General features: G+C 52.1%; 8 protein-coding genes across 8 annotated transcripts; 2 read left to right on the top strand and 6 right to left on the bottom strand.

The window, feature by feature from the left end:
- Nucleotides 1–50: 50 nt before the first annotated feature.
- On the bottom strand, nucleotides 51–2,380 carry SAICODRAFT_22832 (GLE1-domain-containing protein; the record flags this gene model as incomplete). Its single annotated transcript, XM_019166651.1, has 3 exons — nucleotides 51–1,938; nucleotides 1,960–2,043; nucleotides 2,205–2,380. The coding sequence occupies 3 exons, from the start codon at nucleotides 2,378–2,380 to the stop codon at nucleotides 51–53; spliced, it is 2,148 nt and encodes a 715-aa protein (XP_019027579.1).
- Nucleotides 2,381–3,496: 1,116 nt separating this feature from the next.
- Nucleotides 3,497–9,382, bottom strand: SAICODRAFT_32840 (uncharacterized protein; the record flags this gene model as incomplete). The annotated part of the gene is made up of 3 exons (XM_019168237.1): nucleotides 3,497–4,240; nucleotides 4,289–8,753; nucleotides 8,835–9,382. The coding sequence occupies 3 exons, from the start codon at nucleotides 9,380–9,382 to the stop codon at nucleotides 3,497–3,499; spliced, it is 5,757 nt and encodes a 1,918-aa protein (XP_019027578.1).
- A 360-nt stretch (nucleotides 9,383–9,742) lies between these two features.
- SAICODRAFT_108986 (uncharacterized protein) lies at nucleotides 9,743–10,952 on the bottom strand. The gene has a single exon (XM_019165307.1). The coding sequence runs from the start codon at nucleotides 10,632–10,634 to the stop codon at nucleotides 9,894–9,896; it is 741 nt and encodes a 246-aa protein (XP_019027577.1). The 5' UTR covers nucleotides 10,635–10,952; the 3' UTR covers nucleotides 9,743–9,893.
- A 1,184-nt stretch (nucleotides 10,953–12,136) lies between these two features.
- On the top strand, nucleotides 12,137–13,977 carry SAICODRAFT_4642 (putative siderochrome-iron transporter; the record flags this gene model as incomplete). The annotated part of the gene is made up of 2 exons (XM_019168856.1): nucleotides 12,137–12,354; nucleotides 12,408–13,977. The coding sequence occupies 2 exons, from the start codon at nucleotides 12,137–12,139 to the stop codon at nucleotides 13,975–13,977; spliced, it is 1,788 nt and encodes a 595-aa protein (XP_019027576.1).
- Nucleotides 13,978–15,373: 1,396 nt separating this feature from the next.
- Nucleotides 15,374–16,659, bottom strand: SAICODRAFT_51534 (uncharacterized protein; the record flags this gene model as incomplete). The annotated part of the gene is made up of 2 exons (XM_019169070.1): nucleotides 15,374–16,497; nucleotides 16,569–16,659. Coding segments are annotated over 2 exons (1,215 nt in total), but the record flags the coding sequence as incomplete, so codon positions are not given.
- Nucleotides 16,660–16,996: 337 nt separating this feature from the next.
- On the bottom strand, nucleotides 16,997–17,625 carry SAICODRAFT_28601 (uncharacterized protein). The gene is made up of 2 exons (XM_019167181.1): nucleotides 17,423–17,625; nucleotides 16,997–17,373 (listed from the first exon to the last, which is right to left on the bottom strand). Exons 1-2 carry the CDS (start codon nucleotides 17,551–17,553, stop codon nucleotides 17,145–17,147), a joined length of 360 nt encoding a protein of 119 aa, XP_019027574.1. The 5' UTR covers nucleotides 17,554–17,625; the 3' UTR covers nucleotides 16,997–17,144.
- An 87-nt stretch (nucleotides 17,626–17,712) lies between these two features.
- On the bottom strand, nucleotides 17,713–19,309 carry SAICODRAFT_63455 (ARM repeat-containing protein). Its single transcript, XM_019169990.1, has 3 exons — nucleotides 19,214–19,309; nucleotides 18,953–19,132; nucleotides 17,713–18,896 (listed from the first exon to the last, which is right to left on the bottom strand). Exons 1-3 carry the CDS (start codon nucleotides 19,229–19,231, stop codon nucleotides 17,850–17,852), a joined length of 1,245 nt encoding a protein of 414 aa, XP_019027573.1. The 5' UTR covers nucleotides 19,232–19,309; the 3' UTR covers nucleotides 17,713–17,849.
- A 181-nt stretch (nucleotides 19,310–19,490) lies between these two features.
- Nucleotides 19,491–22,494, top strand: SAICODRAFT_4638 (putative vacuolar morphogenesis protein AvaB; the record flags this gene model as incomplete). Its single annotated transcript, XM_019168853.1, has 3 exons — nucleotides 19,491–19,575; nucleotides 19,631–19,696; nucleotides 19,745–22,494. The coding sequence occupies 3 exons, from the start codon at nucleotides 19,491–19,493 to the stop codon at nucleotides 22,492–22,494; spliced, it is 2,901 nt and encodes a 966-aa protein (XP_019027572.1).
- Nucleotides 22,495–22,537: the final 43 nt, after the last annotated feature.

Raw genomic sequence — 22,537 nt, 5'->3', positions numbered from 1 at the left:
ACGGGATGTTCCCAAAATAAAGGCTATCGAACCTGCTTCGAAGTCGGCTCTCAGTTATCGAAATTCCCCTCAAACTCCTTCAACTTCCCCGTCTTGATGTACTCCTCCCCCATAATCTGCAACCTCACAGAACTACTCCGCATAGCCGGCCCCTCAATCCCCTTCCCAGCCTCCACCCACCCCCCAACAGCAAGCCTAATCATCTTATCCCCCTGCTTCCCATACACCCTCACAAACTTTTCTCCCGCAATATCCATAAACATCGAATATATCGCCGGAGACGCACTAGATTGTGGTGGCTTATTGAGGAGTCTCGCCATCCATTTCCACGAGGCGGAGAAGGGGAGTAGGTTGGGTTGGTTGTTCCAGAGTTCTGTTTGGGTTGTTGCGATGTAGGTTGCGAAGATTCCGCACATGCGTTCCGTGTAGGGTGATTCATCTTCCCATTTTCCGTCCTCGAAGCGTTTGATGCCGTTGAGCTTCATATCCCCCTCTGTCCGTCCTGTTCGCCAGACTGGGACGACAAATGGGCAATTCTTCGCGAAGCGAGCCATGAAGAGTGGGAGGAGTTTGGGGTGTTTGCTGAGCATGTGTGCGCAAACGTAGGCGAGTGGGTATGCTGTTGCTGGCGCGACAGCCACCTCGGTTTCTGCTTGCTTCACCACGGACTTTGAGAAGAAGTTGAGGAGCCAGAGGTAGACTATCTCTGATACACCTTCGGCCTCGAAGAAAACGTTCTCAATCGCCCCGATGACAGCCAGGATTTTTTTACGGGATTTTGTTAGTTGCCCAAGCTTCGGCGTGATTTGTCTTTTTGCTTTGAAACAGAACGTTTTCCACTCTTTAGTTTCCGAAACTGGTTTCAGAACCTCCACCTTCAGTCTTTCGATCACAGCCAGATGTGCGTCAGCTTCCACAGACACATCCGCAGGCTCGAACGCCTTCAGCTTCTTTTCTTGCTCCTTCATCTTCGCTTCTTGCTCCTGACGTGCACGCTCAAGCTTCGCGGCTTCCGCATCCGCAGCTTGCTTCTGTGCCATCTCCGCCAACTTTCTGTTTTCTTCTTCTTTCTTCTTTGCTTCCTCCTCTTGTTTCTTCTTCTCTGCTTCCAGGCGAGCTTTCGTGGCTCTGTCCGCTTCCTCCTTTGCTTTGCGTTGTCTTTCGACCTCCTCTCGCTCCCTTCTCGCTTTCTCTTCAGCTTCGTATCTTTTGGCATTTGCGATTGCGAACTCGATCCGGTCCAGCATCTCTTTGTTTCTCCTCTCGAGCTCACCCTGCGTCTGCTCCACGCTCTCCTTCGCTTCCAGTTCCAAGGAGGTCATCATTTTCGTCGCATCCGCCAATTCCCTCTTGACGGTGTCTGCATGTGCTTTCGTCGCATGATGGGACCATTGTGTGACAAGTGAGAGCGTACGGGAGACCTCTTGAGATTTCTGCTGAAGAGCCGAGAGCACAGAAGCTTTGTTGTGGGGATGGTAAGGCGACAGATGCTCGCCCAAATCGGGTATCGCGTGTTCATCCTCGCTATCTGAACGTCCTTCCGCAGCCGGTGCGGCAGACGCAGCAGGTGTAGAAGTCACAGCAGCTTCGTCAACCTTCTTCTGCACCATTGGAGTCTTCTTCGCTATCGCCGGCGCTGGCGTAACCGGTGCACTCTTCTTAGCAACCGCCGGTGTCTTCGGCGCATCATTCACCGGAAACTCTTCCTCCTCACTGTCATACACATCACTGAAATAAAACTCATCGTCCCCGTCAATCAATGGCTTCGGAAGTACTTGGCCTAGCCGTGAGGGGGTTGACGGGACGGATCGTGCTGAACGTGGGGCGTTTTCGTCGCGGTAGGGAGAGAACCTCATCGTTCCGTGAAGCACTTGCCGGTTCTCAGGAGCTACAGCAGCTCGGAACTGGGCGGATACGGAGATCGAACGGGACTGAATGCTCCAATGGAGTTCTGTTTACCGCCGCTGCTCTGGGATCGGGCGCTGCAGGCACAGGCACCGCACATCAGGGGCAACGTGCGAAGTTGGGGATATGATGGGATTGCTGTTCGAATTCAATGTTGTTCTGCCTACAGTCTAACGTGATACAGAACCCTAGATCTCTCTCTATTTTTCAGCAGAGGCAGCCGCAGTGGTAGTCTCAGCGCTGTATCAGTTTGTCAACATGCTTCTTGGGTAGCAAAAATTGGAGAAGCTGATACATACCTCGCCTGAGCAGCATACTGAGCCTCAAGCTCCTCCATATAAGTCTTCGGACGCCGAGGATCAGCTTCCCTCGGCCTCGCAGCAAAATCCCAGTGCATGTAGTCAGCTGGGATAGCTGAGGTATTAAAGGCGCGGGGTGCGTACTTGGCGGTTGATTGAACAGCGGAACGGAGCATCGTTATCGTGAGAACTTAGAGTCAAGCGGATGGAGACAAGTCAGGACGGCGGAGGGGGGATGCTCGTTATATAGACGAAACAGTTGGCAAGAAAGAAGGAAATGATCCTCGGGTATCTAAGATTGACGTTCCATATGGGGATTCCGGAAGGGGGGGCCGCTGACATCGAAGCGCATTAGTAAGATTGAACATGCACTCCGCCATGAACCCGGTCGTGGGGGATTGGAGATAAGCACGACAACGAGGAGTAATAATGTGTAAGTTATGTTGATATGGAAAAGCAAGGATGAAAAACGCCAATAACCCAAAGAAAACTCCTTCACGTCTCGCTATCTCCGGCCGCCTGCCATGCCAACTTACAGCTGCCAGAGCCTTAAATCAAATCGAAATATCGTACACTCGTCAAACTGCAATCAAACCCATAATCTCGGGCAGGCAATCACTGCATCCTGTTCTGACCCGAAGACTCAGTCTTCTCCGGAATAATATCAACAATCTTCTCCAAACTGCGCCACTCACAATTAGCACCCCATCCTCAAACTCATCTCCTCCCGACGGGGACGACTCACGTTGACTTATCCTCAATCGTACCCTTCAAGCTCGGGAAGAACGCCGAAGCAGAAGCGTTGTTCATCATGGGAGCCGCGGAGGCAGTGGCCTGCTGAGCCTGTGTGGATCCGGAGATTCCACGAGTGGCGGTGCGGATAGAGCGGATGGCGGAACGGGCGAACATCGTGTGTGTGTAGGTAGTGAAAGTTGTGATTGGTAACGTAAGCAGTAAGCTTGGTGAGGGGGCAACTGGATCGATGGAAACGACTGTTGATGGAGCATCGTGACCTCCAACCCACGAGCCTTTATATTTTGTGGGGCCCCGGATCTAACCTCCGCCTATCCGGCCCACGCCCGGTGGGCCGCCGGAAGACAACTGGAGACCATTGACAAATCAAAAAAGAGAATTAAACACAGAAGGTTGGGCTTAACTAAAAGCAGTTTTCGTATTTTTGACGTAATAAAGAAATTGATGACCAAAACGCTAACCATGGTATTCCATATCCCTCCTGACTATCCCTCCTGACTGCATAGCTACCTAATGCTTCTCATGAACGTTGACTTTCTTTACGCTACATCCTTTCCTTTTCCTTTCAAAAACATCATTCCGGCTCTCTTCAACATGCCTTGCAACGCGAACCTGACCTCCAGTCCTAACTCCCTGTTCAACAACGCCACGCCGAGCGGGTACAACGTGGAAAGGTGTCGCTTGAAGTCCTCATCCGAGAACTGTGTGTATCCCGTGAGAATCTCGACAACAACTGGTCTCCACGCCGCAATATGTCTCTGTTCAGTCTCTTCGTCCAATGCTGAGTACCCTTGCACGATATCGATCGATAACGGCAAAAGTGCTTCCTCGACGTTATCCTTCGACTCGACACGATCTGGGTTGGTGTCGTTGTACATCCTCAACAACACCGCGATGTACGTCGCAGCACTACTCGATTCCTGCTTCAACAAGTTCGGTAACTGCTTCATGAAACCAATCTTCCACAAATGCATCCGCAACTCCTTATCATTGTTGAATTTGCGTGCGAATTGAAAGCTCTTTCTCAGAACTTGCATCAGGTTCAACAACTCCGACGACGGAATCATGCTGTAAACGTCGTCATTCTCGAGGAGCTCGGCGACGGTGTCGATCAAGAGGAGCTGTAGAACACATTTGACGATGATCTGCTTGAACTCCTTCTTGCGATTGGCGCTGACAGTAGGTGAAGCATCCGCAGGTCGAGAGAAGTTCTCGAGGTCCTTCTCGTCAGCCTTGCTGATACCCAGGTTCACTTCGCCATCACCTTCGCCTTCACCCTGACCCTGCCCAACACCAGAGATACGAAGATCACCTGGGTTGCTCTCGTTCGCGATCGCATTGGCTTCCTCAGCAGCCTTTCCGTGCGCGAACAGCTGGTAGGCAGTAGTCGTATCGAACAGCGAAACGAAAGTACCCACAATTTTAGCCCAGTGCTCCTTCTGAAGCTTGTTTACACTCTGGATGATCAACTGCTGCAGACAGGACGTCCCAATCCGAGCAAGCGTATCGTTCTCTTGGCAGATACAGGATACGAGCAACTCCAACAGTCCTTCCAACATGTGCTCAAGGGTGCCGAAGTAGTGCGTAAACAGTGACACGAGGTTTCTCAGAGCCTGGATCATCGTAGTAGATAACCAGACGCTCATGTCCTCCTGAGTGTTAAACTTGGCCATCTCCGACTTTGACTTGAGTGCGATAAAGATAGGGAATAGAAGCTGACGACAGACAGTATCCCAGAACTCGGGAGTGAAATCACCGCCGTACTGCGTCAAGGTATCGAAAAGGTACCTCAGTGCTTTTGAACGGACTTCAAGGTCCTCTCCAGTCATGAGAATGTCGTGGAAGGCAAACAGAATAGGGTACCAGAACTTGACCATGGGATCCTCCGTGTTGGTTCTCTCTGCCTCCTTGGACGGTTTGTAGTCCTTGCTCAAGGGGCATTCGGGCGAAACGAGCATGTTCGGAATGGTAGCCTTAAGAGCCTCAAGCGCTTGCAAGCTAAGCTTCTGGAACCGTTGGTTCTTTGCCACTTCGCTCAAACATACCACCAAGTCCTGGAAGCTGCCTTGGGCGATGATGACACCCAACTTTTCTCGGTAAACACGCTTGACGATATCGAAGGTGAAAGTAGTGACCGACTCCTGCTGCTCCTTCGCCGCGAAGCTGAGCACGCCAAACATGGTTCTCCATCCAGACTTAATGTTCTCCGACCGTGCCTGCACCATCTGGAGAAGACACCTGAGAATCATATCCTTCACGTCAAGAGTCTCTGTGTGAGACATAACGTACTCAAATGGCTTCAAGAAATCCTTCTGGAACTTGAACAAAGGCAACTCCTCAATCTCCAAGAAGCGCATCGACAATTGTCTCAGCGAGTCAAGAGCAAAGAATGCCACGTTCGTATTACGATGGCAACCGACTTGGTTGAAGTGCTCACCAAGGACAGCCCAGATGTTCGACCATTGCATCCTGATACGACCCATGTTGTAGTAAGAGATTTCGACCACCTTCTGCAAACTGAACATGCGAGGGTTGTCGGTATGGCCCGACGACTGGATTTCCTCCCAGGACACTTCACTCAACGCCTTGACGAAGTCCACGATCGCCTCACCAGTAAGGAGGGCACTGTTTGTGAAGATCTTGTCAACGGCGATGGTAACCTCAATGGATCTGGTCTCTTCAGCAACTTCTCTTACATAGCTCAAGGTCGAGTTGGATCGTGGTCGCGTCACCGCTGCTCTTGACAATTGCATTGATGCTCGTGGACGACCGGAATCACCTGATGTTCGCTGTTGAGGTCGTGCTCGGCTCACCTCGGGGATAGCAACTGCGTCAACACCAGAACTAATCAACTGGAACCGCTCAAGCTGGCTCACACAGAACAAGACGTCCTTCCATGATCCCCGGAGGTTGTTGCCCTCGGTAAGAGCAATGTCTAACAATGCCTTCATAGCTTCCACATTCTTGAACCGCATCTCACCGAGGTTGTTCAAGTGGGTGAAGTTGGCCAACGTGGTTACGAAAGCATTGCGGGCAAGCTCAAGATCGAAAAGACAAACAATGCGGATGGCATGCTTGAAGCCCTCCATGCAGACCTGGATAGTTTCGAGAGAATCATTCTCCTGCATGCAAGAGGACAAGGCAGCCAACATGGGCATCCATGCAACCTCGAACATAGGTCTGACATGCTTGAAGTGAGAAGCGCTGTAGAAAGTCGCCGGCGACTGAGACTTGCCTCGTCTTTGCTCCCTAATGAGGTTCTTGAACAGTGCTTCCGTCTTGTTGGCCATCTCCTCAGATGCAAGAACATAAGCTTCTCTCTGTAGGTCACGACCAACAGTTGCCAAAGCAGTGCTGATATTGGCGGCAAAGCCCTGAGCAGGCTGCACCAGAGGCGCAGCGTTCATTAACTGGGCATCCTGTTCGTCCTTCATCACGATCTCGTTCACCTGAATCTCGTCATAGATAGCTCCGAGATACTCCGGTGGCAAGTCCGCATTGTCGTTGATGCCGCGGTTGTTCTTGATGAAGTCCTGCTTCGTCATGCGGTTTTTGATCTGAGGGTTGTGTGCATCCGTGTTCAGCATGATGACGGAGTAAGCCAGAACATACGCAGTATCAGCGTTTGCGAAGGCGTTTGGGTTACCCTGCATGTATCGCTCCGCAAACTTCAACATGAACCTATCAATCTTCTGGGCTTCACCAGGCAATCTGAAGCTCTGCAAGAATCGTCTCAGGGCATCGACGAACTTCGTCTTAGTAAAGTCCATAGCATCGACGAATGCATGCATAATAGCGATGTTCTCAGGCTCGCCTTCACCCAAGAATTCCCCGACCATGGCTTTGTTAAGACCCTCCGTAGTGAGAAGGAACCTAGCAATCTCCTCCGGTTCATCAGACCTGATGAAGCCAGTCTCCTTCAGTGCCGCAACACCACGCTTGGGCTTAAAGTTGAACTTCCTGATAGCTTCAGACAACAACGTTTTCCGCTGTTTCAACGTCTCGAACTGATCCGGATCATCTTGTAATCTGGGGCTGGTGAAACCAGTCCCATCACCACCACTGTTGGGAGTACCCACGCCAGAAATGGAGTGCTGGAACGACGGTCTTGATTTGCTTTCCTCTCCCAAACCAGCTTCGCCCATAGCGTCCTCGCCAGCTTCCTCCGCCGCCGCCTCTAGGGTCGCCTGGGCGGCAGCAATACCCTGCTGAGACCAAGATACTAATGACCTGAGGACAGTCACCAAACACTCCAGCGACTGGCGCTTCAACTGGTACTCAATGGGCAGCGCAGGATCTACCGTTGTAGCCGTAGTCGAAAAGGATGCAGTTGACAGATGGGGCGTGGAAGGCGTACTTTGCAGTGATGGAGTCAGCGATCCCGAGGCAGCACCCGCTTCTTGCTGAGCCTGAGCCTGTTGTTGCTGCGGAGTCAGCCGCACCGGGGTAGTCGTGATCTTAGATAACACATTCATGATCCGCTCATACATGTTGTCGATAGCTTCTTGGTCACAATCGTAGTTGAGATATACTTCCACCAATGCTCGTGGATCCTCGCATACCCTTGCCAATACACCCAACAGATATTGTTTCTGCGCCAAACTCGAGTTCCTCATCTCCAAAATTGGCAGATAAATCTCGTTCAGGAAGAGCTCGATAGCCTTCTTCAGCACTTGTCTCATGTCCCTCAGCATACGGTAAAAAATCTCGCACGACACCTCGAAGACCTGTGGAACAGGAGAAGCGGCATTGCGAGACAAACACAAACAGAGATACTGCTTGACAGCATGGACGAAGTGAGTAGCCTCGTTTGTAGACGACGAGCGGATGACAACGTGTGGTGAAGTGAAGACCGCCACATGCTCATTCAGGATAGTCAGGATAATGTGCAAGGCCAGCAACTTTGACCTCATAGGATGTGATCGCAGGTCATGCCCATCCGATCCTGCCGGCTTCACGGCCAACTTGCACATTGCACGGAACACTAAGAAAGCGTCCTTAACATAGGCCTCGTCCTCGTTCATATCATCATCAGCGTCATCTTCGCCTAAATCCAGTCCTGCAGGCCGCTCTTTATCGAAACTCTTCCTGTTCTCGAAACTTGCGAGGGTAACAGGCTCACTCTGATCAGCTGTAGCAGCAGCCGACTCACCTCCCTCCTCAATGGCCTCCTCCGTTGCAGGTACCGAGATCGTTGACTTATTCACCGGGGTAGTTCGTACACGACTGAAGACAGCGGTGACCATCTGAGTAAGAGTACCCTGTGCGACCATTTGATTTGCAGGTCCACGGCTCAGAAGGAAGATGTTGTACACTTGTCGTACGGCTTGCAGGAGAGACGCCTGATGCAGCACTGGTCCGCCAGGAGAGTTCAGCACAGCAGCAGACAAAGCCTTGACAATCTGCAGCGAAACTCGCTCATCGGTGCCCTCACCGGAGAAACATGCACAGACGACATCCACAGCCCGTTCTAGCAAAGGCTTCGTCGGTGCCTGGGCCCTCTGTGCCGGTACGATACTTGAAGGGTCAGCAGGAGGTGGTCTCGGAATGGTAGCCGGAAGGTACGAGTAGCTGATCAGCTTAGCAATACTGTCCAGAGCAGTGATCTGGACGTTCACGCTCCCAGATCTTGCAGCATACTCCAATGGCGCGAACATAATCTCGATAGGTGGCATAGATGGCTTGTGATCCCTAATCGCGTCAAGCGCCTTAACCGTCGCGTCCCGCAAAAGCCCCTTCCTCTTACCCTCCTTCGAGGCTGCAATGCTTTCCAAGGCTTGTACGACGAATAGAATGCTAGACGACGTCGAAGATCCATTCGTTACGCTCATCGTCGAATGTCCTGATGAAGTGTGTGGCCGGGTTGATTGCCGTGACGGTGAGGGCGGCACAGCCACCGGTGCTCGTGGTGTCCCAGGTGGAATCGATGGTGTAAGCGGCTCACCAGTCGAAAGTACTTCACCTGCTGTCGGTGGTTCAATAACGATGTTTGATGGTCTTGGCGTTTCTTCTGGAGCGGGAGTCGGTGATTCGGCGTTCAGTGATGCTGTTTGCTCGTCTGTCTCCGGTTCATCCTTCTCCACTGAGGACGAGGTCATCGGATCAGTATTGAGATTGACCTCCTCCATGACTCCCATGTCCTCCTCTGCTTGTGCTTCAATGGTTGCAGGTGCATCGAACTCCGCCATATCCGCAGAAGCGTCGTCGCTCTTCTCCGTTACAATGCCAAGGCCAATTGTTGTCGGAGGAGCCTCCTCCGCTGCCGTACTGATATCCCCAGTAATCTCTTCATCGCCATTTGAAGCTTCTGCTTTCACATTCCCCTGCACTTCCAGCTCCAGTGCCGGATCGCTATTTCCGTTAACGTGCGTAACATCCTCCGCCGACGCCGCTTCCGCAGGCAATTGCTCGGCCAAATCGCTCATGAAAGGCTTCTCAAGTGCCAAAAGCTAGACAATGGAATGCAAAGGGTATCAATCAGTGGTGCTGCCGTTTGTCGGCGCAACTTTGACTTTGGCGGTGTATATGATGCTGAGTCGCAGCGTGTCGCACCTGCACAGCCGGCCCTGACGCAGGCCGACGTCGGCAACACAGCCTCGAGGGCTGGCTTTCAATGCGAGTTTGGGTCCCATGAGGTGCAATTATTCCAGAGATGTGGATATTTCTCTGGCACGATTCAGCATTAGCTGTTGTGCCAATGGGACTCTTCGACGTCTGCAGCTGGCTTAAGCTTGGAATCCTGAGGATCTCTACAATATCGATGTACGAAGCTGGGGTTTGCGTATAAGACCAGACACTGCTCGGAAAAATATTATGCCTTGTATTGACGCGAAAGCTCCATTTCATACTGCCACGTTGATCTCCAGCTCGTAAATCCTCTCCATAGATAGCTAGGCATACGTACACAGTACTTCTTCCGACACCGCTTGACGTTTTTCATGGATTTCCATTCGAGTCAAAGCCTCCCGATGTTAAGCCTTCAAGCTCGCCGTACAGTCGCTCCTTCTGCATATCCTCGTCCTTCATCAGCCAATCCGGGAAACAGAACGACCCATCCTTGAAACTCCGCTTCTCCAAACTCGGCGAGTAAATCGGGCCCCATGCCGACTCCGGACTAGACGGCAAGTCCACCGAACTTGCTTCGCATGAAGTGACATGGGACCCGTGACTTGACTGGATGGGTGATGCGAAGGAACGGGTTGCCGGACTCATGAGAGGAGAGCGGATGATGGCTTGTGCAGTATAGGAGACCGGGCTGGAAGGGATTGAGCGAGGTGAGACGATGATTGATTCTTCAGATACTGGAGAAAGCGGCGTAGCACGAAGGTAGGTCAAGAGCTCCCTGTGAGGGCTCTCCGTCGAGGACGTTGGTGCTGGATTAATTCTCACGCCGCGGATATCGATGGACAGACTCGGCTTGTGGTTCAACGAGGACCCTACTCCTGAGGGCCCGGGTAATTTCTGCAATCGTTCAGGCGATGAACTCTGGCTGGATGGTGACGTTGAGAGGATGAGTGATTCTTGTGACTCCCGGAGATACGACAAGAAGTCAACGTGCTCACGATCCCCCTCCTCCTCCTTAGAACGAAGCCCAACGTTCGTCATGTCTAACTCCTCTGAAGACGAAAGAAGTCGCGTCAGCAGCGATTGAGGTTGTGGACTCTCGATAGGAAGCATCTAGTGACGTTTATGTAGTCGTGTTCGGTACGGTTAGTGACCGCGCCGTTGAAATTCGAATACGGAACACGGCCGAACCGTGGAGATTGGGTGGGATCGAAAATACTTGCCGTGCACATCCTGGAAAGAGGGCAAGCCTGAATATATATACGTTCTCGTCCTTACCCGACAATTGTTACAAGCCTATACGTAAAGCCCGATTTAGGCGTTGCAACCACGCTGGGAGATATCAGCATATATTGGCGACCAGCCAAGGCGTCTCCAAGCAGCCAGAGTCTATATTCACGGACCATAAGTGGCCGAAAGGATTGTGAATTCAGGCTGACGTGTACTCGAAACCGCCAAGTGGTCCGTTCCCGCACTTTAAACCGACGGCCGCGCAGCAGTCCGTAGCGTCCGTGCCTGGGGTTCAGGCCGCCCGGTGAAGCGAGTAGATACCCCAGGTAAAGTATTTTCCGCCATGATAGGCGAGACTTCAGCTGCTAGAGAGATAAGACGTTTTGCCAAGCGGTTGGTGAAAGGAGCGAAGGATGTTGTGTGTGTGTTTGTCGATTCCCACGCCCCGGAAAACCTCCCCCTATTTGAGACCCAGCTGGTTTCAAAGTTGACCACGTTCGCGAACCATGATTCGTTTTATCAGATTCTCATGTAACAAGCCAATTCGTCTTCGTTTGGTACCACGATTAAGGCCGAGTGCGACGACGTGAACCGAGCATTAGTCAAGCTCACCCGGTTATTTCGTTCAGCTGGGCGGGCTATAATTCCCAGGAGCCAAGCCTTAGAGCAAGCCAAACGCCGAAGAGGAGCGTTTTGACACTTCCACCGGTGCCCGTCCAAGGTGTGTGTGTTTTGCAGCTCAACTGCGCGCGTTGCGTCTCGGGGTCGGCAACTGCAGCTTGACGCAACGCCTACTATCTGATCCGACTGATCCGTGATTACTGCTGACTCGGGTCTCGAACTCTTAAACCTCGTCAAGCACAGCCATGACGACAACCTCAATTGCAAGGGCGATCTTGGCCACGGAGAAGAACTCAAGAAGTGACGTGAATAGCTGTTGACGTCGTTACCTTCAAGCTTCCGTCCCCGATCCATAGCCTTTCGCGTGCCCGAGCTCGTAGAAAGCTTCGTACTCGGTAATGTCCACGACGATTCTCCGTGCCAAGACTTACACAGAATTTTCCCCTCTTACAGGCACTTGTGACGCCTCGGACCACCGGAGGGGAGGCATGGAGCTCATACCCCGTCTAGACCAGATCAGACAACTCTTCAATTGGCCATCGAGTTGAGGTGCCTCTCCTCGCCTATTGCCACCCAATTGACCAACCCGGCACACTCGGCTTTTTATCAGATGCACTAAGACGCATTATCAGATGGATCTTTAGTTATCGCCAAGGACGACGCTAGCGGAAACGTGTGTAAGGCCGCCGCGGACTCGAGAAAAAAATGTACATAAGTCCCGACGAGTCCTACGATTGATCTCTGTAGACAATTGCAATTGCAACATGGGATTCAGAGATTTCCTGCCAAAAAATGCTCAGGATTCTACCGATCTAGTGAATGGGAAGGCTGATCAGGCAAGTGTCTCCGTTGAGGCAAAGGACAGTTCCTCGGTGGAGCAGGATGACGGCAAGGTCACCGATGAGTACCAACCTGGTGTGAAGAAGACGGAGGGTATGGCACTCGTCTGGACCCGTGGTTCCCTCATCGGTGCTTACGTTGGGTATGTTCCTCTCGTCCTGCTCAATTCACTTCGTTCTAATCGATCACAATCAGTATCTACCTCGTCTTCTTCTTCACCTCCCTCCAATCTCAAACCACAAACAACCTGACAACCTACGTCTACTCCTCCTTCTACTCCGCTCCCCTCGTCACCACCGCCTCAATCATGTCCTCCATCATCGGTGGTGTCCTCAAACTCCCAATCGCAAAGATGATCGATGTATGGGGTCGTGCGGAAGGGTACCTCGTCATGGTCGGCCTCACAGTCATCGGACTCATCCTCATGGCGACATGTAAGAGTCCGGAGCAGTATGCCGCTGCTCAGGTCTTGTACTGGGTTGGATACGATGGTATCTCCTATATCTTGGACGTCTTCATCGCGGATACCTCATCCCTCCGTAACCGAGCCCTCATGTTCGCGTTCTCCACCTCCCCTTACATCTGCAACACCTTCGCCGGACCAGCATTGGCTCAGGCTTTCTACAACCCGCTCGTGACCAACTCCGGTCCCGGATGGGAATGGGCCTTCGGTGCTTTCGCCTTCATCATCGCTGGTATCTGTACACCGTTGTCGGTTATCATGATCTACTACCAACGCAAAGCCGAAAAACTCGGTGTCTACAAGCGTGACACCTCCGGCCGCACGACATGGCTCCAAGCCGCAAAGTACTGGTTCATCGAGTGGGACGTCATCGGCATCATCCTCATCTCCGCCGGCTTCGTCCTCTTCCTCCTCCCCTTCTCCATCGCGAACTACGGCCTCAACACCTGGCAATCCGCAGAAATCATCGTCATGATCATCGTCGGTGCTGTCACACTCATCGCATTCGGACTCTACGAGAAATACCTCGCGCCCAAGTGTTTCATTCCCTGGGAACTTCTCAACGACCGTACCGTCCTCGGAGCATGCATCCTCGCCGCTTCGCTCTACGTCTCGTTTTACTGTTGGGATCTTTACTTTTACGCTTACTTACAGGTCGTGTTCGGACTCTCCGTTAAGGAGGCTGGATACCTCTCCAACACCTACAACATAGGTTCCTGCTTCTGGAGCATCATCGTCGGTATCCTCGTCCGCTGGACTAATCGTTTCAAGTGGCTCGCGATGTGTGCGGCTCCGCTCATGATGCTCGGTGCGGGTCTCATGATTCATTTCCGTCAGCCGGATGTGAATATTGGATATGTTGTCATGTGTCAGATTTTCATTGCATTTGCCGGTGGAACGCTTGTTATTTGTGAGCAGATGGCTGTTATGGCTGCGGCGTCTCATCAGCATGTTGCTGTCATGCTCGCTTTTGTTGGTCTCTTTTCGTCTGTTGGTGGTGCTATTGGTGATGCCATCGCTGGTGCGATCTGGACGAACACCCTCCCCAAGGCTCTCGAGGCTGCGCTTCCTGACGATTTGAAGAATATGACCAACACCCTCTATCTCTCCACCACCACACAGTTGTCCTACGACTTCGGTACCCCAGAGCGTACCGCCATCATCGATGCTTATGGTGTCGCTCAGAGGAGGATGTGTATCGCCGCTACCTGTGTCCTCGTTATTGCATGGGCTTCCATCTTCATCTGGAGGGATATCCATGTTGACAAGAAGAGGCAAGTTAAGGGTGTCGTTATTGGATAAATCAAAAGTGAAGATATGAAAAAGGTAGACGGTGTCGCATTGTATTCCATACCCCGGCTTTTACAGGATTTTCTAAGCAAGACGTACAACATCAGCTTATTTACTTAATAATATTTTGCTCGGACTATGTTCTATCTTGCTCTTGCTTGCTGACTATGTGCATCAACGTCCGTGGGAAGTGGCATCACCCGCTTCCCACCGTTCATGTTCGTCTGCAAAGGCATTCTCAAAAAGATCTCATCAGATCGACACGCGTGCTAGCGGTACCCCATGTCGCAACCAACCGAGAGTCATTGTATCAATATCGTATTGATGAACATTGGCGGACTACCATCAGCAGATATGTATGAAACCTTCAAGCTCCAAAACCTTACGGGAACTTTCCCCTGAACCAAAAACAGACCTAACTCCATACCGAAGACATCATCCAAGTATCATCACTGCGCCCTCAACTTCCTCAAAGGACCATCGCTCCACCACCAGATTTTGATCGTGACGCGTACGCCTCAGATCAATATCTGTGGCTCTCCTGTATCGGCGGCACATACACCAAGTTCGCCTGCCCTTTTTCACCCCGCTCCTCCCCCTCATCTATACTCCCACCCCTCCTAAAATCCATACTTCCCCTACCTCTCTCATAACCCTCCGCCCCTTCCCCTGTTCCAGTCCCCGTCCCGGGCCCATGACTCCCACTCCACTCCGGCCTCTCCACCCTCCCTACCGGACTCCTCACTGAATCCAAACTCGCCCTAACACTCCTACGATCATCAACCATCTGCGTTTCCTTCTGGGTCGTGATCCCAGGACTTTCGGGTGCGTCGAAACCGATAACTACTTTCGGGCTCACACGCGGTTTTGAGGTATCCGAGCCAGAGGTCATATCTGTTGCTCCAGTTCCTGATCTTTCTCGTCCATACCGAGAGCCGGTATATGCGTCCATCGATGTCCGCCCGGCAGCTATTGTTTGTGGTAGTGTCGAACCTGCCCCATCAGACGTCAACGACGTTGAACTCATCTTGTTTCTTAACGGATTATTGTGGTTCGCTTCCCGCTCCTCCGCCTGTGCTCTCAGCGTTCCCGTCCCCAAATAACTCAGGTTAGCTTTCTGGCTGTGTTGTCCTGTGCCACCAGCTCCCGAACTAGCGGGTCGTAATTGGGATTCGGATCCGCTTTGTCGTAGTGACCGCTTTGATATCGATGCAGAGACCCTCGCTCGCAAACTTCCGCTTCTCCGCGGCTGCGTCGTCGACGGCGCCAAACTAGTCGGCACGACATCCTTCGCCTCTTCCGCATCCACCATTCGCTGCTGCTGCCCCTGAACCTGTGCTGACTGTCCAGATGACGGCGTACCGCCCTTCTTCTCATCCTCAACTTGTGTCAAACTCAAAATCGCCCCATACCACTGCATCATCCCCTCCCACGTCCCTGCCTTGAACACCCACGAGTGCCCCCGATGCAACCCCCTCGACTCCTTTCCCCTCAAAACAAACGTAAATTTCCCTGAATTGGGTGCACTTTTCTCGCCGAGTGTGCAGTCTGGGATGAAGAGCGACATCACGGGTGTCGCGTCGTAAACCTTCTCGGCGGCGAGGCCGCGGGATGGGGAGGATGTCGAGTGGGATTTTGAGTGGTGGTGTTTTTCGTGAAGTTCGTGGAGGAAACCAGCGCGTGTTAAGACGTAGTAGGCGATTGTGTAGGAGCGGAGGTACTTTGATTTTCGTTCAAGGATTCCGGAACAGATGGGCTGTGCTGTTGGATGGTTGTGGCCGTAGAAGCTGATTTCACTTGCTCGCCGCAGTGGAACGGTGGGTTCGATGATGGCGTCTTCCGCCTTCATAAAGGCGTTCCATTCCTTGTCTAAGGGCAGCTCCGCTCCGAGGGGACCCATGAGGGAAGCGAAATGGTTCACTGTATCAGCATCTTGTCGTAGTAATGTTTGATACGTTCGGAAAGAGGTGTTGATCGTCCGGATGATAACCTCCTCCAAAGACCTCCCACTCTTCTCAATATTGAGAAAAGCCTGGTGGAGATAGTTCTCCTCGGCAATATGCTTTCTCAACTGCCGCTCCAGTTGTATTCGTAGAAGATATGGATCCTTCTTCCCATCCGGCGCCTTCGGATTTCGTTGTAGTTGCTCGATCGCCTCACTCAGCTGTGCTATATGCTTTCGACTAGCTTCCCGCTCCTTGTCGACGTCATTTCTGAAGTCGTCCGACAGGGCCTTGATTTCGTTCATCTTTCCCTTGAGATCATTCCTCAGCGTCTCTAGACTGGATACTATGTTATTTTCGAGAGCTCGTACGAGTTCCATCTTCGCGAGTGAATGTTGCTTGTTGTGTGTATGCAGCGCAGCCCCAAGGTCCTGAATACCCCCTCGCTGTTTCGGCAGTAACATCCCATCATCTTTAAGGGGTAACACAAGCGAGTTAGAGAGCCGTGTTAGATCCTTCGCTCGGTTCTCCTCAATCGCAGCTGTCGTCTTGAAGTACACGATGAAGTCCTTGAGGATGTTCCGCCATGCTAGAGATGCCAAGACAATCAGAACACAACGCAACACAACGCAACACAACGCACTGAAAGGGAGCGCGAACCTGTGAATCTCCGTACGAGAACTTCTGTGGGATCAATCTTTGTCGGTACGGGACAATACAGCGCCGAACGTTCAGGTCTACTCGTGTGCATGCCGATGCGTCCCGTCGGCGGGCTGTTGGGCATGATCATTCCCTGCTGCTGCTGTTGCTGTATAAGGGGACTCGCGATCACTTCTGGCAATTCTGCAGCCGTTGCCATGGTTCAGGATCGCACAAAAGGCTTCGGACGGACTTTATGGTTGCTGGTCATGGACAGTCAAGACGCTCGCTCGTCTGCCGTTGTTACCACCGGATCGGGCGCGCGCATTCCGTGGACGTCATTTTGTGTGAGCACTGCCTCCCACTGCGACCCAGCGCAAAGTGCCTGCTGAAGCAATGGTCCATGTGGGATAAACAGAGATTCTGTGGGCATGTTCTATCCGAATGGATGCATTCATGTCGCTGCCAGCATACACCAGTAACCTGAATGCATGCATTCAGTCGTCGTGTAGAGACCTGCCTCTGTAAGCTATGCGATCTTAAGTTTGTCGGGCTGTATATGCGGCGCCCAGTGTGCGGTTGACGGAGTACCACTCTTCATCCCCGACTACCCCTCGCCATCCCCACAGCCTCCTCCAAAACCCTAACCTCCCTCTCCAAAACCTCCGCCCAATTCTCCAAATCACCAACCTGCTTCAACTGTCCCCTCGCCCCACCCGCCATGTCCTGCCACTGCTTCACACTCTTCGTGAGACGAGCAGAATGGGTGGAGAGGCTCCGGGTTTGCGAAGCGATGTTGGTGGAGTTCGTGTGAATTGTGGATATTCTGTAAATATTAAGCCGTTGTTTTACTAAACGCCGATGGGAATATTTACCTATATCGAACGCCGTTGTCGATTGCGTTGCTGGCTGTGTCAATGTCCTTGACGACTTGCTTCCTGGCAGCGTGGGCCCTTTCCTGACGATCTCTTTCAGCTGCGTTATGTCTCTTGATCAAGTCATCCATGGTTCCACTCTGTTTACCAATCGCCGCCTCTGCGGCTGGGAGTCTGGTTGGGTAACAGTCGGTCCTCAGTACTTCTTGAGTGGGGTACAGGAACGTGATATCGTAGGTGGACCCGTATATCGATAATGCAAGAATCAGGATTCCTGGGTATAAACTAACACACTGGCAACAAGAGGAAAACAAGACGACTAAAAACAGAAAACAAAGCCCAAATGGCCCAATGGTCCTCTCCCCAAACGAATGCAAAGATGCAACAACCACCTCACAGACCGAATCTTTCCTCCTCCTGCATGGACTTACTCCTCGTCGCTCTCCTCATCCTCCTGCAACCATTCAACAAACTTCTGCATGCTGTTCAAGAACGAGCTCTTTCCTTGAGGCTTCGCTCCCTTCTCGTACCAGTACATGATGGCGGAGTCAGAGACAACGTCGTTCTTGTAGAGCAACTGTACAATCTTCACGAAAGACTTCTGCAAAGCAGCGATTTCGTAGCAGGTGAGCTGGGCCGTCTGGACAAGGGCGAGCTCGGTCTGGGGGGTCGTCGCGAAAGCGGCGAAGGTGGGCGAAAACTTGTTGATGAACTTCAAAGTGGTGGCCTCCAAGGTGTCGGACTTGGCGGACATGTCAATAGTGGCGATGAGGGCGTTCCAGACCAAAGCAACGAAGGCATCGTTGGCCATGGTAAACTTCTTCTTCTGCTCACCGAGGTATTCAATAACCTCATCAGGGGTCTTCTCTTCATCAATAAGCTCCCTAACATGAGCGGTGAATTCCTCCTTGAAGAAGTTGGTAGACTTAAGGTTGTGGTACTGGGTGACAGCATTCAAGCCCTTGGCGTCAAAGTGCTCAGCAACATTAGCGTTGCTGCGCTGGCCAGGAGGGAAAAAGTTCAAGATGTCGGTGATATCGGACTTCTTGAGCTGCACGGTAAAAGCATCGGCAGACTGAGCCTTCAACAAGCTCTGCAACACGATGGTAACGAAGGTAAGAGAAAGACCATCCTTTACCAGGTGCTCCTTTGCAAGGACGTTCAAAACTCCCAAAGGCAAGAGCTGAAGAGCACAGGCATTTCCGACAGCGACGGCGAGGCGCTCAACCTGAGCCTCCTGGGTCGTGGACCATTTGTTCACGAACTGAAGGATGTTCCTCAGAGTCTCCTCCATGACACGCTGGAGGTACTTGTAACGACGGATAAGGCGGTTGAAAACATCGACACGCTTAATCACGTCTTCGTTGCTGGCGGAGTCGAAGATGTTGAAAGGAAGGCGCTCAGAAGTGTCGAGGACACCTCCGGGCTGGAGGAGGGATCCAGTGAGAAGGAGTTCCCAGAGAGTCTCACCATACTGTATATATGTTATTAGCAAAAGTCGTAATGCAATCGCCGCTGGAGGGCATGTACCTTGTGGTAGTCAAGAACGTTTCCGGCCTTGTCTAATTTCTGGTAGACAGAATCATAATCACCCTCGCTTACAGTTGCGAGATCCTTGAAAATCTGATCACGAAAAACGCTCGGCTCAAACTTTGCGGAAGCTGCTTGAGCTCTTTTCCTTTGCTTGATCTTTGCACCGTTGAGGAGGGGCTGTTATCGCTCATCAGCATACAGTTCACCACGACGTCCGTCACGACACGACAGAATTGAACGGGAAGAAAGCTGACTGACCTTTGGCTGACTGGACATGCGCTGATAAAAAGTTTCTGGCGATTGAGCCGTAAGAATTGAGTGGAGATTTGTGTGTTGGGTATCGAGGAGGAGGCCTGAGGGCTGTCGTGCGCGTTACGCTCAAACCCTCGTAGCTCACGTCAACCGTGCTGTAGCCAGGGCGAATGCAGTACATTACGCTCGTACGCAGCTTATTGGGTATACGAGGTCACCGGAATATTTGGAAGAAAGGAGGTCGTTTGAGCATTGATCCAGGTGCATTTACGGCTGGTCCATCATGCTACCGCAGCTCAGGGCGTTTGAGCCATGCGCCGTTGTTACAGAGTCCGGGAAGGACAAGATTGCGGCTGTTGTGGCATACGGTGAGCCATTGCAGTGCAGTGAGGTTTCAATTAGCCTTTCTAATAGCATACATAGACGAAAAACTTCTCTTGGCGACTACTAGATGCGTGCTGCGGGTCTACGACGTGTCAGAGCCGGATGGTAGGTGCACAATGCCAGCCCAACACGACGCATGCTCACACGAATTAGAACGAGACCAAGTCACCGTGAACCTTTCGCAAACCATCGACAAGTTTGCAAAGAAGACAATTACTCAGCTTGCCTACTGCAGTGGGCCCAGAATCCTGCTTGCGCTCGCAGATTACTGTGTATCTGTGTATGACGCCGATTCATTATCCCGGACATCACAGCTCACGAAGACCAAGAATGCCACAACATTCGCGGCAACATCCAACATCGAGCATAACGAAGACGACATACCGTCTCTAGTTACCCGCATAGCAGTGGTAGTTAAGCGCAAGTTGATTCTCTACGTGTGGGATGAATCAGAGTTCAGAGAAACATCAGAGTTGACATTGCCCGAAAGTGCACGTACTCTGACATGGATTTCACCTACCAAGATCTGCCTGGGACTTTCCTCGGATTACTGCCTGGCTGACATCACCACCAATGAAATTTCCGCCATCTTTTCCCCTGGGGCAGCGGCACCAGGCATGGGGGCTATATCCGCTGGTATTGGACTCATGGGCGGAAGGACGCCACGACCAATGTCTGTGCGACTGCCAGGTGATGAAGTGCTGCTGGCGAGGGATACTATCAGTGGATGGCTGGACAACAGCGGAAGGTTGTCGAGACGCAAGCAGGTACCGTGGAATGGTGCACCGGAAGAGATTGGATTCGTACATCCATACCTGGTTGCACTGTTCTCGAAGTATGTCCAGGTTCGGAACGTGCAGACACAGACATTGTTGCAGACAATTGAGATTTCTGGAGCGACAACGATGACTACGGGGGAAATGTGTTATGTGGCTTCATCTACTCAAGTCTGGAGGATCTGCCCGAGGAACTTTGATCAGCAGGTGGGTGAGCTGGTTGGGATGGGGATGTTCGATGAAGCGATCAGTTTGGTCAAGCAACTAGACGTTTCTCAGCTCGAGGACAAAGACTCCAAGCTTCGCGCTGTGCGGTTACTAAAGGCGGACGCCCTTTTCGAAAAGCGAAGATATGACGAAAGTATGGGCATTTTCTCAGACCAATCCGCTCCACCCGAGATGGTCCTGAAACTGTTTCCACAGTCTGTCGCAGGTGATCTTGGTATCGAGGAAAGTGACGACGAGGGAGATGGTTCCGTTAATGGCAACGGAGAGATGACTGAGATGGAGAAAGCCATGGCGGATACCTTGAGCGTGCGGTCGAGCAGAGCAGGACATTCACGAGCACCCAGCAACAAGGATGGTCCCGCATCTGACGCTGGGTCGATGCTTACAAAACATACAGAGACGGTATCGCGACCACATAAGCTTAGTGAGGTGGAGCTGAAGAAGGCTACAAGGGCTTTATTGCACTACCTCGCAGACTCGAGACGGAAACTGAATCGATTCATTCAAGAAGCCACGGCCTCAGACGAAGACGCCTCAAATCTACTCTCCTCATCCACTGGTGCCGAGACGGCGTCGATCTTGACAGTTGGCTCGAGGGTGCCCGAGGTGCACTTCGCCTCCCCGACCGGTGAGCCAGCGAGTCTTGAGGATCTTGAACGTGATGCTTGTTTGGTCGATACCGCTCTTTTCCGAGCATACATGCTTACGTCGCCGTCCCTTGTTGGATCCCTCGTACGATTACCAAATCGATGCGATCCGAATGTCGTTAGGTCTATGCTGGAAGAATGCGGCAAAGTCCGAGAGCTAGTCGACTTCCTCTTTGCGAAGAAACTTCATCGGGAGGCATTGACGTTGTTGCAGGGTATCGGGAAGAAGGGCGAGGATGAGCTTTTAGCGGGTCCGGAGTCCACGATTCGATATCTGCAGCGCTTGGATAAGGAGTGTTTGCAGTTGATCTTTGAGTTCGTGAAGTGGCCTCTTGAAGTCGATTCAAAACAATCCATGGAGATCTTTACTGAAGATACGAAAGAGGCGGAAAGTTTGCCGAGGGACAAGGTGGTGGACTTCTTGCTTACCCAGAGCCGGGTATTGGCGATTCAGTATTTGGAGCATCTCATTCACGGGCTGAGCGACGGCACGCCGGAGTTTCATAACACGCTCGCTAGTCTCTACTTCGAGCGTATGACCAAGGAAGACGGGGTTTCCGAGGAGGATAAAGCTGGGCTGCAGACCAAATTCCTGGAATTCCTACGGTGGAGTCAACAGTATCGACCAGAGCGAGTATTGAGCGCTCTTCCTCGGGACGATCCAGAGTTCTACGAGGCTAGAGCGATCGTCCTGAGCAAGCTAGGACAATACCAAAAGGCCTTGGAGATCTACGTCTTCAAGATGAAAGACTACGAAAAGGCTGAACAGTACTGCATCGACATCCAAGCCACCGACGCAAAGACACCCTCCTTATTCCTAACGCTCCTGACCTTATATCTCCAACCACCAGCAGGAGAATCATTCCAACTCAACCCAGCCTTAACCCTCCTCACTCGCCAAGGTCGCCACCTCGACTCCGCAACCGCAATCTCCCTCCTGCCCCCCACCCTCCCCGTCGCCGACCTCCACACCTTCTTCCGCACCCGCATTCGATCCGAAAACTCCGCCCTAAACTCTGTCCGAATCATCGCCGCTCTCCGGAAATCGTCGCTCCTAAAAACACATGAAGCGCTGATTGAGACGAGGAATGTGAAGGCTGTGGTGGATGAGGAGAGGATGTGTCCGAGTTGTCATAAGAGGTTGGGGATGAGTGTTATTGCGGTGTTTCCGGAGGGGAGTATTGTGCATTATGGGTGTCAGGGAGCGTGGTTGAGGGAGAGGGGGTTGGAGGGGGTATACAGTTCTGGATAAGGTGAATTCAGTGGAGACGGGGAGGGCATGGGAAAGAAAAGGG

This window comes from Saitoella complicata (genome assembly GCF_001661265.1).
Source record: "Saitoella complicata NRRL Y-17804 unplaced genomic scaffold SAICOscaffold_1, whole genome shotgun sequence".
Classification (NCBI taxonomy): Eukaryota; Fungi; Ascomycota; class Saitoellomycetes; order Saitoellales; family Saitoellaceae; genus Saitoella; species Saitoella complicata.
This window is presented reverse-complemented; position numbering and strand designations above follow the sequence as displayed.

Bases quoted from the DNA above. Each gene is read 5' to 3' on its own strand.
- SAICODRAFT_108986 (XM_019165307.1), bottom strand. From the start codon at position 10,634: ATGCTTCCTATCGAGAGTCCACAACCTCAATCGCTGCTGACGCGACTT.
- SAICODRAFT_28601 (XM_019167181.1), bottom strand. From the start codon at position 17,553: ATGGATGACTTGATCAAGAGACATAACGCAGCTGAAAGAGATCGTCAG. The intron at 17,374-17,422 runs GTAAATATTCCC...TAATATTTACAG, and splicing joins GACAACGGCGTTCGATATAG to AATATCCACAATTCACACGA.
- SAICODRAFT_63455 (XM_019169990.1), bottom strand. The intron at 18,897-18,952 runs GTACATGCCCTC...ACATATATACAG, and splicing joins ACGTTCTTGACTACCACAAG to TATGGTGAGACTCTCTGGGA.